The 17812-nt window shown below is 46.4% G+C and overlaps 1 protein-coding gene across 3 annotated transcripts in view; it reads left to right on the forward strand.

Moving 5' to 3' along the window:
* Positions 1–15262: 15262 nt before the first annotated feature.
* The window catches only part of Hsd17b2 (hydroxysteroid 17-beta dehydrogenase 2), an 88043-nt gene continuing 85493 nt past the window's right edge, over positions 15263–17812 (forward strand). For 2 of the 3 annotated variants that reach the window (XR_005283280.1, XM_038312309.1), the window contains exon 1: positions 15263–15819. Coding sequence is in view for 2 of the 3 variants with exons in the window: in XM_038312309.1 (XP_038168237.1) it covers positions 15555–15819 (265 nt within the window). In the remaining variant the exon portion in view is untranslated. The remainder of the gene's footprint in view (positions 15820–17812) is intronic. The other variant, XM_038312308.1, reaches the window with a different exon arrangement.

Below are 17812 nucleotides of genomic sequence, written 5' to 3' on the forward strand. Positions count from 1 at the left end.
GTACATAGTGGCTCCCTCAACCAAAATATCTCTTTCCTTGCTCGCATCTCTGTCCTTGCTCCATCTCGACCATCCCATTCCCTCACGTTCTCCTCCCCCCTTTCCTTTTCCACTTGTCTCCCCCCTCCATCCTTCCTTCTCCCTCCACCACTATGCCCCCATTTTAGTTCCCCTTTCCAGGTGGATCCATGTCTGTTTCTCTTCGGGTTCACCTTGTTACTTAGCTTCTCTAGGGTGGTGGACTATAGGCTCGTTAAGGGACACTACATTGGTTGATGACTGAATCATCCCAGAGACTCTGACTTTAATACCATTGCTTTGGGTGGGGGTTCTGGTGTATGATTTTGGGGGGGGGGGTCCCGAGTATTCAGATCACCGCCTCTTTCTCAGAATAAGCCTGGTTGCTTCCAGATGTTCTTCAGGGCAACACCTACCAACACTTTCCTAACAGAATCAGGATATTTTTTTTTTTTTTACAGATATTTTCTCCCAGGGGCCATGTGTCTCTTTGGAGATGGTGGTTTTCAAATAGACTGCAGTGACTAGCTGAGAGTTGTCAAGTCAGTCTTACTTACATAGAAGAGGACACTTGAAGTAATGAGCATGCGTGCATATATGCACGCAAGTGCGGTGTTTGCACACCCGCGCATGCACGTGGGCACGGGGGCCATGGGAGGACATTGAGGTCTGCGCTTTATATCCTTCCACCTTATTCCTTTTAGGTGGGGTCTTGTGCTGAACTGGGACTTATGGTGACAGCCAGTAAGCCCCAGGGATCTCCGGACTCCATCGCCCCCCACCCCCTCTTGCAGTATGTGCAGTTCTCCTGGTCTCTTTATGAGGATGCTCAGGATCTGGGCTCAGGATCTGGGCTCAGGTCTTCATGCTTACATTTTAAACTTCTCAGCAGAATGGAAATAAATCCAGATTAGAAGCATGGACTTTGTAGTCAGGGCTGAGGAGACCTGGATCCTGGCTGAGACGAAGGCAGTGCCTGCCTCCCCACAGATGTCCAAACTTAGATGTGTAGAGCTGGGTACAGTGGCCCAAGGCCTGCAGTCCCAGAACATGGGAGGCTGAAGCAGGAAGAGAGAATCTGAGGCTTGATCCTGTCACAAAACAAAAGATTAAATGCTTAAACCGTTCACAGGAATGTTCATAGCAGCATGGTTCTTAACTGCCCCAAACTGGAACTATCCGGCATGTTTAGTGATTGACAAGTGAATACCTGAATGTGTCATGTTCAATTAATGGGGTACATTCCCACAAGAGGCGACGAAATAGCAATGCATGCCACAGCATGGATGGGCCATAAAAACACACTGTGTCCTCATTAGTTAGTTTAAGAGGCCAGCCACAAAAACTACCTTCTGCATGATTTCACTTGTAGAATTTGCCAGAATAGACAAATCCATTGAGATAGAAAGCACATGGGTGGTGATAGAAGCTGTTTTTTTTTTTTTTGTTTTTTTTTTTTTTTTTTTTTTTTTTTTTTTGAGGGGCGGTGACTGCTGGTGAGTACAGTGTTTCTTTCAGGAGTGATGAAATGTAATTGTGGTTACATAATTTTGTGACTATGAGTCATTGAATTGAACACACAGAGTGAATAGATTGTGTAATATGCGAATCATACATCAGTAACACTGACATAAAAATATTACGCCAATCTCATTCTAATTTCAAGGCTGATTGAGTGGAAGAGAGTCGGGATGGCCTATCACCTCGGCCACGCCCACCCACAGAAGTACATCAAAGGTGCTAAAATCAATGTGGGAAAGAGTGTAGAAGTTAATAAGCTTAAATCTCTTGTTCCACTGTCTTGATGTTCATGACTCTGCCCCTGAGGCTCTTCTCTTTCCTCATTCCTTCTTAGGGCAAGGAGAAAAATGATCAGGGTAGGAACCACAGTGAGCTTTGAATAGTAAACGGCTTCTAATTGGCTGCATCAAAAACGAAGAGTTAACTTGTACATTTTCCACTCTCTAATTACTTTTTTTCTTCCCGTCCCTTTGCTGACTGCAAGGATCATTTATACCAGGATTATTTTAGTCTTTTTAGTTATGCGTGAGTCAATATTTATCGTGTTTCCCTAACCCACAGCATAACCAAATTCTCTTCTCCCTTGGCAACGGTGGCCATAAAAACACAGTGTTAACCCACAGCGCACCAGGAGGAGGCCACACCCCTTAGGTGTCTCCATCCTTGTTTGTGAGGGGTGTTTGTTGAGGTGGCATTTCTCGGGAACTGACAGGGTTACTACTCAGGCTTGATCTGAAGGCTTCTGCGCACATGCCTGGCTCATGTGCAGTCTGGGCACAGATGTTTCATTAGGGATTTGGCCGGATCAGGCACATTGAAACACCTATGTATTGAGACTTCCATCTTTATGAAAAATTTTTCGTCTCTGACCCCGTTTCCTATAGAATCCTTTCTTCTCTAATCTACTCACCCTCTACGGTCATCACTTTTTCTCTCTTCCTTTGAGTCGCCATCTCCCTTCCCCTCCTTATCGTGTTCTTTGCCACTTCTTAGTGAGTTAAAACCCAAGACTCAAGCATCAGAATTTCTTCCTCCTCTACCGTCAGACTTCCCCTTGAGGAAGTCTTCAGTCATCTTGCTTTCTCTTAATCGTGGCCCCTCGGTTGATAACTCTCAAATGCATGTGAGCCTGGCTTTTCTGTGGGTGTTGGGGATTTGAACTTAGGTCCTCATGTTTGCACGGCATACACTTTGTCTCCTAATCTATTTCTCCACCCCAACAGAGACTACAAATTGTCCTGGAGCCCATCCAAGTGCCCTGTCCATTTGCTGTCTCGTTGTTGCTGGTGACTTGAAGAAAGTGCTTACTTATATGATGGCATGTAACTGGAGTTTAGAACCACAGCAGGCTGTGGCGGGGGGGGGGGGGCAAGAGTTTTACAGGCAAGAAACTGTAAAATCAAAATAAAAAAGCAGATAGCATGCTTTCAACATATAATAGCATAGGATATACATTACAGTTCCCAAACATAGGGAAAGGAACATAGAGAGGAAATACTGGACCAAAGCAAGACCGAAAACCAGCTGGGCAAAGTCCAAACTCTGCATCTCCATGTCTGATATGGTCTCCAACTCTTCAGGTCTCCAACTTCTTTCAGCTCTCTCTCGGGCTGGCTCTGCTCCCTGTTAGCAGGCAGGTAGCCTTTGGCTCTGGCACCTCAAACATCCAGGCTTCACCTTCACAGCTTCACGAAATGGCCTTTCTAGGCTTCTATTCCCATTGGCAGTTGATGTGGACCATCACAGAGCTATAAGGATGTGGAGAGTGACCACAAACCAGGTAGGTGGTGGCTTGGACCAAGCAAGCTGCCATGGAGGTAGGTGGAAGGGGTCAGGTAGTGGCTACTGAGACTTCTTGAAGGACTGGCGGTGGGCTGAGTCCCAGAACAGAGTGTGGGAGTCCAGAGCCTCTGTGCTGGGCTGCTGGAAAGAGGAAGCTGGGGCTGAGATGGGGAGAGTGGGGGTGAAGTAAGCTCAGGTCACTGACTCAGGGCGAGGAAGGTAGAGCGTGTGGTAAAATGCTAACCTCAGAACAGAGGGAGAAGAGGAGTCTTTGGGACAGTATGGAGGGAAGAAGAGAAGGACCTTAAGCCGAGAGAACTGAGAGAAACTCAAGGAAGCACCTGTGAGGCGAATGAGGCTCCACAGAGGTGATTGGGAGGGAGGAAGGGCCTTTTGAGAAGGCAGAGCTATCTTTTGCGCCGTCTGTGCCAAGGTGATTCTGTGTGTCTTCAGCGATACTGTATCACCACAAACCAGGTAGCCTGAATGCCAGGAAAGCATCCTCTCAAGGTCTGAAGCCATCACAATGGCAGAGCCATGGCCCCTCTGAAGGCTCTAGAAGGAGCTACTAGCCAGCGCTTCCAAGCTTCTGGTGGCTCCAGGATTCAGACTGTGGCAGCATGTCTAATCTCTGCCTCTACCTCTAAGTGGCCTTGGCTCTGTGTCTAGCTTGGTCTTTTCTTTAGATTTTTTTATTACCATATTTATTTTATGTGCATGAGTGCTTGGCCTACTTGCATGCATGTGTGCAATACACAGGCCGTACCCACAGAGGCCAGAAGAAGGGATTAGAAATCAGATTCCCTGGAACTAGAGTCAGAGATGCTTGTAAGTCACCATGCAGGTTTGGGGAACCAAACTTCAGTCCTCTGCAAGAGCAATGCAGGCTCTTACTATCTGGGCCATCTCTTCTGATGCTCTTCAGATTCTTACGAAGAAACATGTCATTGGGTTGGAGCCACACTAATCCAAGAAGAAGCCATCTAGACCCCTAATTATAGCTGCATGCTCCTCTTAATCTAGTAAGGCTGTAGTCATGGCTCCAGGCCTAGAGGAGGGGTGTAACTTCTCATCCACGTTCCAGCAATCTGTGAGTGCCGCGTTCATCTCCCTCACGAGCTTCATTCCAACGCCTAAGCACCAAAGGTAGGAGAAACAGCAGCACCCTTGACTTTGCGCCTACACATTCTGTTTTTCAGACAGGTGAGGGAGGTTGAATTTCACACTGAGCCTAGGGCGTAGAGGAGTCAGTGGCAGGTGGAGATGTAAAAAGGCACCAGACATCTTGGGACTTGAACCAGAGAGTCCTGGGATTGAGAATTTGAGCCAATCTTGGATCCCAAAGCAGAGGAGGCATCATCTGATAATCTGAATTATAAGGAGGTAAAATAGGATCGTACCACACATTCTACCTCGGAATATGATTTTCCTGCTTTAAAAAAAACGGCGAACATTTCTCGAGTCCTTAAGTATTCTTCAAGAATGGGATTTTTAATGGCCGCATAGCAGTCCGTCAAATAAAAGCACGGTTGTTTATGTAGCAGACCTTTATGGTCATCCACTGGGACTGCTTCTACATTATACACATGATAAACACCACTGAAATGAACGACATTTGTTATAAATCATCACGCCTGTCTTTGATTATTGTCAAATGAGCTCATTTTAAGTAACCACGAACCATGAATCGACGTTTTGTGATAGCAAACAGTTTCCGCTCACAGCTTTCTTCAGGAACGAAAACTTCTCCTTCAAGCAGGGGGAGAAAAGGGATGAAAGGTTCTGGGAACATCTGGCTTATGGTCTGATACAGTTTTGATATTTAGCGGTGCTCCCAGATTTTGAAATGTCTTGTCTCAAATCATCTCATACCAAGTTTCAGCTTCCTTCTGGAGACACAGGTGAGAATACCCCATGCTGTGAGCTGTGCTTGGCCTGGAGCCATGGCTACCGGAGAAAACAGGATTTGAGTTTTTATCTCCTCATTGCAGCGTAATTTCTGCAGTGTCCGAGGCCTGAGAAGAGAGCAGGAGAGCAGGGAGAAGTACGGGGCAGGAGCTTCTGTGGGGAGTAAAAGATGCCCGTGGAAACCGTGGTATCCTTTCACCCAGACCTCTCCAGGGAGCAAGATAAGGTGCGTGTTCATGCTGGCTACTGTCTGTCTTGTTTTTTAAGTACATGGGTTAAATACATATTTATTGACAATTAAGCATCGATAGTAATTTATGCTTATTTTAGTAATTTTAAAAATAATGTTTTATGTTAAATAATGTAGACTCTATGTGGCTGTCAAGAAAGAAAGGTGAAATTGTGTTTACAGTTCATCTAAACTGGTACAGTAACCATCAACTAAGAAGAAAAATATAGACCACTTACTTACCGTAAACCACTGGAAATTATTATCTGATAATAAGAAAGTAACCAGTTAATTATTTAATACTACAATTGATTGTCTGACAAGAGCAACTGAAGGGAGTTGGGCCAAATCGTGTATCATGGTCCCCACGGATGTGCCCATGTACACAAACATATATACACATGCATACAGATACAGACAGAACCCCCATTATACATCACATGTTTCTACCCCAAAACACACAAACACCTACACATCTATGCAGGTGTACACATGCACAGATCTATACATCTACACATATGTGTACACATGTGCACAAAAACATGCTCACCGTCTACTTTCTCTTCATATTCAACACAAATACCTACAGATTCATATCTATACATACATGCAAATATATATATGTATGTATGCCCATATACCCACCATATATGTGTGGATATGTGTATATACCTACTTTCCTGCTCTGCATATATACACACAGGCCCACGAGTACATACTTCCCCATACACATATGCACATATGTTAAAATATGTATTTATTCCTCAAATAGAACATGTTCACATGCACAAATATGTATATCCCCTCAAATGGCAGATAGACATGTACACACACATAAACATCACACACACACACACATACACACAGACACACAGGTTATGTACCACATTCTGGTACTCAATGTCTCTGTGAGGACAGTCAAGAGTTGCCACTTCTGGGTTCTTCAGTCACCTCACTCCAGTGAGAGACCAGAGTCAAGCAGATGGCATCCAACTGTGTGTCCTGGCTCACTTGGGTCCTGTTGTGGAGCCTTGGGACTAGCTCAGTAGAGATGGCAAACCCCACACATCTCACTCCAGCTTCAACCCAAACACCTAGGCTTCCCGCCCCCACCCCACCCCCACTCCCATTTGATTGAAAGCATCCGTGACTTTAAAACTCATGAATAAGCCCTGAGTGATAGGGTGGACAGGCACAGGCAGGTGGAGGGCGGGACAGTGAGCAATGTGGGGAGTGACTGTTTCCCAGATGTCCCTTCCCGTTCAGATGGTCTCTTCTCATCTGCCTGCAGCAAGTGCCTGCCTCCCTCAGCTTCTTCCTCTCACAGGTGTAGTGTCTAACATCAGAGAGGGAAGAGGGTTGAGGAAATGGCTCAGCAGGTAAAGTGCGTCCGCACGTGTAGGAGGACCAGTTTGGATTCCCAGATTTCCCGTAAAAGCACACGGATGCTGCACAACCTTCAGCCTACTGTGAGCCCTGAGCGAACCACTGATGGAAAAGGCAGTTGATTAAAAGCTGATGTGCTGGGGCTGGAGAGATGGCTCAGAGGTTAAAAGCACAGATTGCTCTTCCAGAAGTCCTGAGTTCAATTCCCAGCAATGATATGGTGGCTCACAATCATCTGTAATGAGATCTAGTGACCTCTTCTGGTCTGCAGGCATGCATGCAGATAGAACACTGTATACATAATAAATAAATCTTTAAAAAAAAGCTGATGAGCTAATGTTAAAAGCTGAGCATGGCGGTGTATGTCTGTAATGCCAGCTTTCAGGTGTGTGTAGGGGAGACAGGTAGACCCCGAAGCTCATTGGCCAACCAGCTCAGACAAAGTGAAGACCTTCACGTTCAGCGAGAGACCTTGTCTCAAAAAATAAAGGTGGAGGCTGGTAGAGGAGGGGACACACACACACACACACACACACACACACACACACACACAGAGAGAGAGAGAGAGAGAGAGAGAGAGAGAGAGGAGAGAGAGAGAGAGAGAGAGAGAGAGAGAGAATTCCCCAGGAATTAATACAATAATCCAATGAATAAGATATTCTGATGCACTGACTACCCTGGTAACCAGAAACTGTAAATGCCATGACTCTGCGCTCCAGTCAGGGACTTGAGACCCTCACCTGGCAAAGCAAAGTCATATTATACAACTAACACCAGCTTGTGGATGCTTCCCATGTTGGCCATGCTTGTTTGGTAAGAGCTTATTTATTGGCCTTCCCTCCTGGATGGACTATGAGTTCCCCAGGAGCAGAGAGCATGTTTCTTTTATTTCCCTTGCATTCTTAATTCAGTCCTTGGGGCTGGAGAGGTGGCATGGGGCATACACACTGTCAGTGAATGCTGGCTTCATGCATGTCCTACTTAAACACTTAGAAAAGCCCGTGGAAGGGGCTGAGGGTCTAATTTGGTGGTAGGCTCAGGGCCCCTGGTCCATTTTAGGTGCCATAAGAAATCAAAGCAAACAAAATCTTTGGAAGATATGAATCTTTGAGTTCCTCTAAGACCTGGTGCTGAAAGGGAGAGCAGAGACTAATCCTAGTATCCTGTAATTTCAAAGTTTTCATTTTAACAAACAAAATACCTTACAAGGACAGGGAGTAAATATTATCACAAAGGGCTTTAAAAACGATTAAAGATGTTCATTCTGGAATAGACAGACAAAGTCATTAGGATTGAGCCTCTTGTAGTATAATTAAACAAGGACAGGGAGGTAGCTCAGTAGGTAAAGTGTTGGCGGGAAGGTTCTAGTTTGCTTTTTGGTTGCTGTGAGGAACATCCTGACCAAAAGAAATGTGAGGGAGAAAGGATTTATCTGATTTACAGGTTACAGGCCACAATCTGAGGGAAGCCATGCAAGGAATTCAGATCACCTGGAGGCAGGAAGTGAAGCAGAGGCCATAGAGGAATGCCACTTTCTGTCTTGCTTCCTGTGGCTTACTCAGCTAGCTTTCTTTACTATGCAGCCCAGGCTCACTTGCCCAGGGGGTAGCACTGCCCACAGTGGTCTGGGCCCTCCCACACAAATCACCAGTGGAGAAAATCGCCCACCAACTAACCACAGGCCAATCTGATAAAGGGAGTTCCTCACTGAGCGTCTTTCTTCCCAGACATTCCCTAGGTTTGTGTCAGGCTGACCAGAAATAATCACAACACAGTTCAATCCTGAGAGCCTGAATTTGGATCCCCAGGAGCCACATGAAGCCAGATGTGGTGTTTCATATCCAGAAGCCCAGTTCTTCTGCTAAGAGACAGGAAGCGGAGATTCCTGGAAGTTCATGAGCCATCTTGCTGCAGTACACATCAGATGAATGACAAATAGATGGTGTTTTAGACAAGGTGAAAGCAGGAACTGACACTAGAAGTTGTCCTCTGACTCTTATTTTTATGCTGTAGCTTATACCTGCCAACACTTACATAAATGAACACACATGCACTATGCACACACATACACATACACACATGCCTTCATTCCCACACATACACACATACATAAATATATACATGTGCATGCATATATACATACAAACATGTATGCATACACACACATACACAGGTGCACACACACAGACACATGCACTATACACACACAGTATTTTTTCAAAAGAGTTTGCATAAATAAATCAGCTTAAAGATTTTAAAATTTCTCTCAAAAGCACCAAAACACTGAAAGAGACAGTTTCCAACTGGGAATTTTATACCCACTGAAAATATCCCTCAAAGGAAAAGATGAATTGACATTTTCGGCAAAACAAAGCCTGAGCAATTTCATCCCCAACTCCCAACTTTAAGGAAACACAAAGGGAAAGTTGATCACAGCAGTGAACTTGGAGATAAACAAGAGAATGAAAAGCAACAAGAGGTAGGTAATAATTTGCTAGAAAAATCTAATGATTGTTGACTATATAAGAAGAAACTTAATTGGACGTTTATCTCCTGCCTGTCTGTTTCCAAATACTTAGCAGCTGCTTCTCAAATAATTGATTGACTCAGATGCTTAATATAAATGATAAATGCTCAGCCAATAGCTCAGGCTTGTTACTAGCTAACTCTTACACTTAAATCATTCTATCTATACTTTGCCACGTGGCTTTCTTCCTTTTCTCAGGACAGCATTCTTATCTTGCTTCTCTGTGTTTGCCTGCCACTCTGCCCTTCTTCCCATCATCCCTTGTTTGGTTGCCCCATCTACACTTCTTTCCTGGCTACTGGTCAATCAGCATTTTATTAAACCAATTTGAGTGATAAATCTTTACAGTGTACAAGAGGCTTATTCCACAGGAAAGAAATACAACAGAGCCAAACAGATGTGACATATCTGGATAATTAGGATTTATGACACAGAGGCATGTTGGAGTGGCTCAGCTGTAGTGTGCCTGTCTAGAATCCCCCAATGAGGGACCGGGGGTCAGTGGAAGGGCATTTCCAGAGTGTGAGCAAGGTTCTGGACCCTATTCCTCCTCTAGAACAACAACTAAGAATGAATCTATTTTCTCCAGCTGTTTTATGCCTTCGTTAAATATCCCTCATCATCAATATACAAGAAGAAAGAACTATTTGGTGGTGCTGGGGGTGTGAGCGTTAATGCTTGGCACCCACTGGGCCAGTATCACTACGCTGTTGGCCAGCGCTGCCATGGCTTCTAAGTGTTCAAATGTCCTGACTTATCTGGGAATGTAGCAAACACACCAGGTCATGATGAACTTTGACAAGTTTCTCCACAATCACTGAAAGAAATGCAAATAACTCAGAAATGTCAACATAGTGAGAGGTGAGAGTGGAACACGGGGCGGGGGCATTCGAGAGAAGACAAGAAAGTTGAAAAGTCATGTAGAATGTTCAAACAGATGATGGATTTAAGTTAAATACACGGGTATTTACATTAAGTGTAAACGAATCAATTTAGTGCGAAGACAGTTATTATATTCAAGAAGATTTATTGGCATTGTGTGTGTATGTATGTGTGTGTGTGTGCTGTGTGTTATGTGCATGTATGTATGCACAAATACGGATGCAAGAGATTGATATTTGGGATCTTCTTTGATTGCTCTTCACGCTACTTTTTATGACAGTGTCTCTCAGTGAACGCGGAGCTCATTAATTTGTCCGGGCTGAGTGGCCAGTGAGCTGCAGGGATACACTTGTCTCTGCCTCCCCAGTGCTGGAAACACACGCCACGATGCTAGGTTTTTAGGTGGGTTCCAGGATGTGAATGCATGTTTGTGAGACAGGCACTATATTGGGAGCATCCAGCTCCAGGTGTTCCAGTTCTCATTGTGTGAAATGAAGAATTACATAAAATACAAGGTTTGTACAATTACAGTTGAATACACAAAATATTCATCATCTCCCAGGTGTTCAAAAAGCTTGTGTCTTCTCAGCAACATTGTCTTCCAGTTTCCGAGATTATGTTATGTCCTGCGCCCATCTGTCTGTATGTTGACCTTTGGTCAAGGTCACACTAATACATGATCACTCTGTGCTCAGTACATCACCAGGTGCTGTTTACTATATTAAAATGTTACCTAGCGCATGCAAGACCCTCATTTCAGTGGTGTTGGAACTCTTGGGCATGTGGCTGGTTGAGGATGGCAACACCAGATCAAACACATTCCACCTTGCCTAAGGATCATCTGAGAGGATGAAGGGGTCACCTGCTTGGAAGAGCTGCCTTGTTCAGGCATCTGGAAGATGTCTTCATGTGGCTCCCACTGGGAAAGGAAGACAAGTGCCAAGATCCGGTGCGCCGGAACCAGAGAATCCTTGTCTTTTCCATAGCCTTCCAAGGTGCCAAGAAAGGCATGTTCTTGGAGGTGTCCTGGCAGTAATGAAGATGGCCACTGGGTGGCGATGTTTCAGAGGGAATCCCCGCTCTAGAAGGGAAGTCGCCTCTACACAACCATACAACCATCTACACTAAGAGTCAAGGATATTAACCGAGTGTACATTCGCAGCTTCTTAGCCTTTTTACTGATGCCCAGTTTGGGAAATCCTCTCCTTTGGTAAATGTGATGTCAACCCTGACAACCGTGGAAACATACCTTCGGGTGGGAGCACACCTCTGGCTGTGTCTATGAAGGTGTTTTCAGAAAGGTTAAATTGAGGTGGAAAGGCCCAACCTGAACTGGAGTGGTATTATCCCTGGGCTGGGGTCCTGAACTGAATAAAAAGAAGGCGGCCAGCTGAGCACCAATATTCATCTCTCTGCCTCCTGACTGTGGATGCCATGCGACCAGCTGCCTCATGTTGGGAGCTGTGAACCCCCAGATCCTGAATTTCTTGTAAACAACTTGCTTTCCTCTGCTCTGAGATAGCCTGCAGCTGCTCTGTGCCCAAGACCCTCGGGAGTTCCTCATGGCAGGAGAGTGGTTTCTGGTGGGTTTGGCTGGGGCGTGGCTATCAGTTAAGGATCCCTATATAAGCTGCCCCTGGACACAATAAAGGGGGCATTCTTGTTTCAAGGATGACCCGTGTCTCTGTCTGTGAGTCTTTGTGTGTTTCAATCTCCAGCCCCTTGCCCGGTTCACGAACTGTATGGCCTCACATAGAGCACAGACGGGCGTGATGTGCTACAGCCTCAAGCTCCATGCTGCATGCCACACCATGGTGGACTGCACCCTCAGACTCTATGCCAAAATAATTTTTTCCTTCATTCAGTGGTTTCTTGTCAGTTATTTTGCCAGACAATAAAGAAGCAGCTAATACAGTAAGCTGTCATCTGTAGAAAGTATCTTCTAAAAGGCTTCTCCAACCGCCGAAGGCCACAGCACACTGACCCAGGGATGTCATCAACATGAATGACTTGATGCAACAATCCCTTCTCCTCGGGAATCTGGACAAGAGTCTACCAGATACAGGATACTACTAACCTCTCAAGGATGGCCTTGAGGACAGGACAGTTCTAGTTCAAAATGACGGCAGCAAACTAGAAGACACAGTGTCACAGCCGAGACTAGAAGTCGTTGCTGAGAGGTTGAGTGATTCTCAGATAGGCAAGGACCCTAAAGTTCCTCACCGAAGGAATTCCGGGATCAGAATGGCCTGAGGTAGGCGTGCGTCTGGGAACTGCAATTGCACCTGTTGCCGGGTTGGCTAAAGGCCTTCCGTTCTACCCCACCATTAGGGTTAGGCGGTATGGGAACCACAAAGGAAAGGATAGCACTGTGACCAAGGTTCCCAGCAGACAGGCAGGGCTTGTCCTTGACCTCGGGAATCACACTCTAGTGGAAGAAGCAGGAAAACATTTCTGAGAGTACACAAACAGATTGGGAACTGTGAGCTAAGTGTGACAGAGGGGATGGATCTGGGCGGAGTGTGAGCAGATGATGCTCGAGCTGACATCATATCATGGGAAGGGTTGCAAGGGAAGAGCCAGGTGACAAATTGATTAGGAAAACAAAGGGTTGAGAAAAAAGCTGGTCAGGGTGTCCCTGCTGCTCGGTGGAAAGGGTTGAGAGGAAGCAAGTGCCAGCCTGTCACAGTGAGCCAAGAGGCTTCTCCTCTTCATGACTGGACACCAGCGTCTGGCATGGTGCAGGGACCAGGTCCTTCACTTTTCAAAACAGCCCCATGGAGGAGGACAAGCCCCAGCCCCGATTTTACTGAGTAGGAAGTGGTCCAGAATGAAAGGCATCTTGCCTAAAGTCTTAGATAGTAGGTGGTGGGCCATCACACAGTACCCTTTCCATCTAAGGATGGGGAGTACCTACACTTGCGGTTTTTCTGTGTTTCTCAGAGGCAGTTTCCCCCAAGCGTGTGGGCTGCCTGTAGAAGAATTGTCTCGTCTCAGACAAGCAAGAGTTTGTCAGGAGAACTACACAGCATATTTGGTCCAGCCCCAGTACAGATATGATAGTGCCAAGGTCCCCAGAAAAGAGCCGAAGCTAGTCTTATATGCCCACATGGGAAACTGTTTATCTACAGAAACTTCCTGTTCCCGTGAGAGGTTTTCAGTCCACTAGATGCCTGCACAATCAGCACCGGGATGGACTGGGGTCTGTGGAAGGAGAGATGAGACGTTGTTGGGGTCAGTCAACAATCCCACAGCCTCAGCACCCTAAACTTCCTGGCCTGGAGTCCGCAGTAGCTCTCTACCGCAGCTGTCTGTGAGGCTGGTTGGCAGAGATAACTTCCCACCACACCACACTGGTAGCCTCTCAGATAGGCTCTGTTGACTCCCCCCATGGTCCCACCGTGCAGTGTAGCTGACACACGTTCCTGCTTCCTAGCCTGCCTCCCTTGGGTCTTGAACTAGCCTGTGTCCTACCTTATCCTCCTTTTTATAGCTACACCGGCCCTAGGAAAACTCTCCTGGGATGCATCTGAGCCAGAAGCTGGTTTCTCTGACTCCCCACCTAAGGCCCCATGCATCTTCTTACAGGCCTTACTGCCCAGTTCAGTACTGAACAAATCCTGCCTCCCTCTCTACCCATACTGCTTAGGTTCCTCCCATCAGCCCTGCTCTTCTGCATACCCTTTGCTTGAGAACCAGTTCTAGGAGAAGTCCGTATTCTGCAGGGCACCGTGTTCTACTACACCTTTCTCCTTTTGTTCTCTTTCTACTTAATCATGCAATTCCGTATCCTTTCTGAGGCCCTGTCTAGGTCCAGGAGAGGGACACTGTTATTTGGTATCTGGAGAGAAAGAGTGGAAGGAATGGAAGTTGTCCAGCCAAGATGACCGCATCCTTAGCAACCGTGGGCCCTGGAATGGGCTTTAACTATGAGCATCTGAACCTAAAGTGAGGTCTCTTCTTTCCTCAATCTCCCCAACGTCTGCCCTTTATCAGAATCCCCCATCCCTCCTAGGAGATGGCCTGCAAGTGCCAGGCCCATCAAACCCAGTGGGAGCTCCCCTGTGGGGACTGGTGGTTCATCTGTGTGTGCGTGTATGAGAGAGAGAGAGAGAGAGAGAGAGAGAGAGAGAGAACGCACAGGTGTGCACATGGTATATTATACATGGATACATACACATAGGGACTGAGACAGCTTCCCAGTCTTCCCAGGATGACTCCTGAGCTGGTGAGTCACTGTTGTACGGATCCAGATTCCCTGCTCTGAATACGTGCAGCCTCTCCCAGCCTGAATTTTCTTGTTTACCAGCTGAGTCTAACAAAGGATTGTGTAAGAGGCAAGCCAAGCAAAAGGAGGGTCTGCTTTGTCTTTGTTTTCCCGAAGCAGACAATGACTGTGATCCAAACGGTAATGCTCAGGGATCAGCCTGCCGGACTCGGCTGCTGCTCACTCCCGAAGCTCTTTTGTTGGTTGGAATGCCTCTCTTGCTATTGCTACATGAGTAGAAATAGCATGGGATAACGTATTTTGATACTGAGTCCTGCTACCCAGAACAGAACCTCAAACAGAATGAATCAGTATTGAGCATGAGTCTCCAGAAAATGCTGACAGCAACTGTTTCCAGTTCTGTTGCCATTGTTATGGTGTCTCCCTGGTACAACTTCCCTTTGGCAAGACATAGGCACTTTTCATCTCCCACTAAGGAGTCTCTTCCTTTTGTTCCATTGAGCCCTTAGCCTGTCTCAGTTGGCAGTAATCCTCTAGACATGGACCAAATCAGACGTGCTATCTTTATTTAGACTACACCTTCTAAGGTTCATTGATTACATGGATAAACACACACACACACACACACACACACACACACACACACACACAGGCATTCGGAGTTAGCAGAAGGACTCAATAAACAGGGAAGGCACATCCAGAGGAGATTACTTGCTTGTAATTCCAATTCTGTCAATCATTACCCGAATAATCATCTCTCAGGTGGGAAGGTCCTAAAAGCCTTAAACGTGTGTGTTTGCTTCTGAGCGATTATGCGAGTGTTGAGTGTGTTAGGGGAATGAGCAGGTGGGGTGGGTCTGGTATTTATATCACAGCTGACAGTTTAGATGACCTCCTGGGAGTAGCTTTCCCTATCACCACATTTAACACGGTCACGCAAAAGGTGCGAGGGCTGTTGCCCCCCCTCCCTTCGCGCCTCTCCCTCCATATAAGCCGGGCTGCCTCCAGCTAGTTTTTGCACACACACACACACACTCCTCACTGGCCCAGAGCAAACGAAAGGCCAGTGGAGAATGAGCCTGTTTTTCTCTGAGTCAGCATGGCTCTCCTTGGCTGCCACCGCAGTGCTGGGGGGCATGCTTCTCTGCAGATCCAAGAGCCCCGGGCAGCAGCGCAGTCAGGTACTGTGCCTTGCTGCCCTCTGGGGAGGTGCTTGTCTGCTCCACCTGTCCTTCCTCTGCAGCCTGTTCCTCTTGTTGCTGTCCTGCTTCTTCCTGTGTATGTGGTCATCGGATCAAGAATTGTTACCTGTGGATCAAAAGGCCGTGCTGGTGACAGGTGAGTGGTCGGCGTTGCTGCGATTGTCACTTGGAGCAGGACCCAACACTCTGCCTCCGTGGGATGTTGTTAGATTTGGCAGAATGTAAAATCATACTTAGAGTGAATGACAGACAGCTCACACCCAAGTGGTTCTCACTGTGCTTTTTTTGTTTTTTTTATTTTGGTGTCCTTTTATTTGGAAATGTCTTGGAAGAAACTGGTAGTAAAACAGAAGTTGACAGTTGGTCAGGGACATCTATCTATACAATGAGTCTGTTAGTCTCTTAGAAATAAATATTAAAAAGTAAAATTGGCATCATTTCGTGTGTGTCGCTGTACTGGCACACGGCAGACTTCTTCAGGCTTAGCTGGGATCGGGTTCTGAATATTCGGAACCTTCAATTCATCCCGGCTCCAGGACTGCTCACCTCCCTAGGTGTGGAGGGAAGGTGGCTGGGCTGGCTTCCGCACGGTGCTGAATGTCTCTGCAGACACCGCCTGCACCGCTGCTCTTGTGAATCGCGAACCCCGTGTCCTGCTCGAACCTTTTCCCTTCCAAGTGTCATTAGCGTGCTGGTGCTTCTTAATTAGATCGAGTTGGCAGTGTGTGCCCAAATCTAGTGGCTCATTAGTTGAGCTGCCAGCTTTTTGCTTGTTTGGTGTGTTATTCCTACGTAAGCGTGAGGCCAAATTAGATTCCTTTGAGTTGTAAAACGGGTTTGTTGGGTGGTGAAATTGGAGCTTGGAAAGGGCTGTAATTAGATTTCCCCAAAGTTATCCTAACCCAGAAAGGCCTGAAAAGAAGAGGGAAGGTTATTCGTAGAGGAATCTTGTGAGGAGGTGGTCAGCCCTGCGTGAGGCGATCATCACCTCCAGCTGTGGCCCCTGGGTGTGGTTCAGAGAAAATCACAGGTCTGGCAATTCACTGAGACACAGGCTCTAGCGTTTCCATCTCTTTTTTTTTCTGTTTTTACCTTTTACCTTAAACCCAGTAGCAAAAGTCTGTCTTCACCTGAGCACAGTTTGGTTCTTGCTGGGATGTGGGGGTGCAGGAGATGCACTCCTGCCCGAGAGTTTAAAAGCAAAAAATGCTGTCAATCAATGAGATATTCACCTGGTGGATAACTGGCGTCACCTGGAAGCATGCATCTGAGGTCCTGGGGTTCACTTCAGTTTTCAGATGGCTAATGGCTGGGAAGAAGGCAGCGCAGGGAATCACTGTTTGAGTTTGTATAGGAGCAACCACCCAATGGTTCTGGAATCATTCTAGGTCAAACGTAACTGTTGTATTTCCCAGCTGCGTGAAAGAATACAAGAACCTTTAAGTACACTGGAGATATTTCTGTCTCTGCCTGCCTGTCTCTGTCTCTCTGGGATGATCAGAGGTTGATCTTGGGTGTCTTTGTCAGTTTCTCTCAGTCTTACCGGTTAGCTAGACTGACTTGTGAGCAAGCCCCAGAGATCCTCTCGCCTTTGGCTCCCTCCATGAGTGGATGACAGCATTTCCTACTATGACTAGTTTTCACAGGGGTGCTAGAGATCTGAACTCAGGTTCTCACGCTTAAACAAGTCCTTTACCCACCGAGTTATCCCCAGCCTCAGCAAAAAATAGTTATGGCATCCTGGGAGTCAAAAGATCTCCTGGAAGTACAGACACTCCGGGAGATCGATTCAGGGTTTAACCCTTCTGGGGTTGACCTAGGAGAGGGGACCTACCACAAAACCTGAGGTAGACAAGAAAACAGAAATCTACTCCCATGTGTCTTCTCAACAGCTAAATTAAGTGAGCAACACAGCACCATGACGAACTCCTGAGAAATTCTTTGGAATGTTAGAGCAGTGCTAAGAACATTTGAGAGGCATGAAAATGTCATTTTCTGTCATCTGCACAATGGATGCACACGTTTGGTACTGTTCCTGGATAGGTTCAAGATCTTTACTAAACGGAAACATTTGGGCCCGGGGTTGGAGTTCAGGGGTAGAGGAACTTGCCTTGCTTGTGCTAAGGTCA

This window comes from Arvicola amphibius, chromosome 15, assembly GCF_903992535.2.
Source record: "Arvicola amphibius chromosome 15, mArvAmp1.2, whole genome shotgun sequence".
In the NCBI taxonomy this organism is placed as follows: Eukaryota; Metazoa; Chordata; class Mammalia; order Rodentia; family Cricetidae; genus Arvicola; species Arvicola amphibius.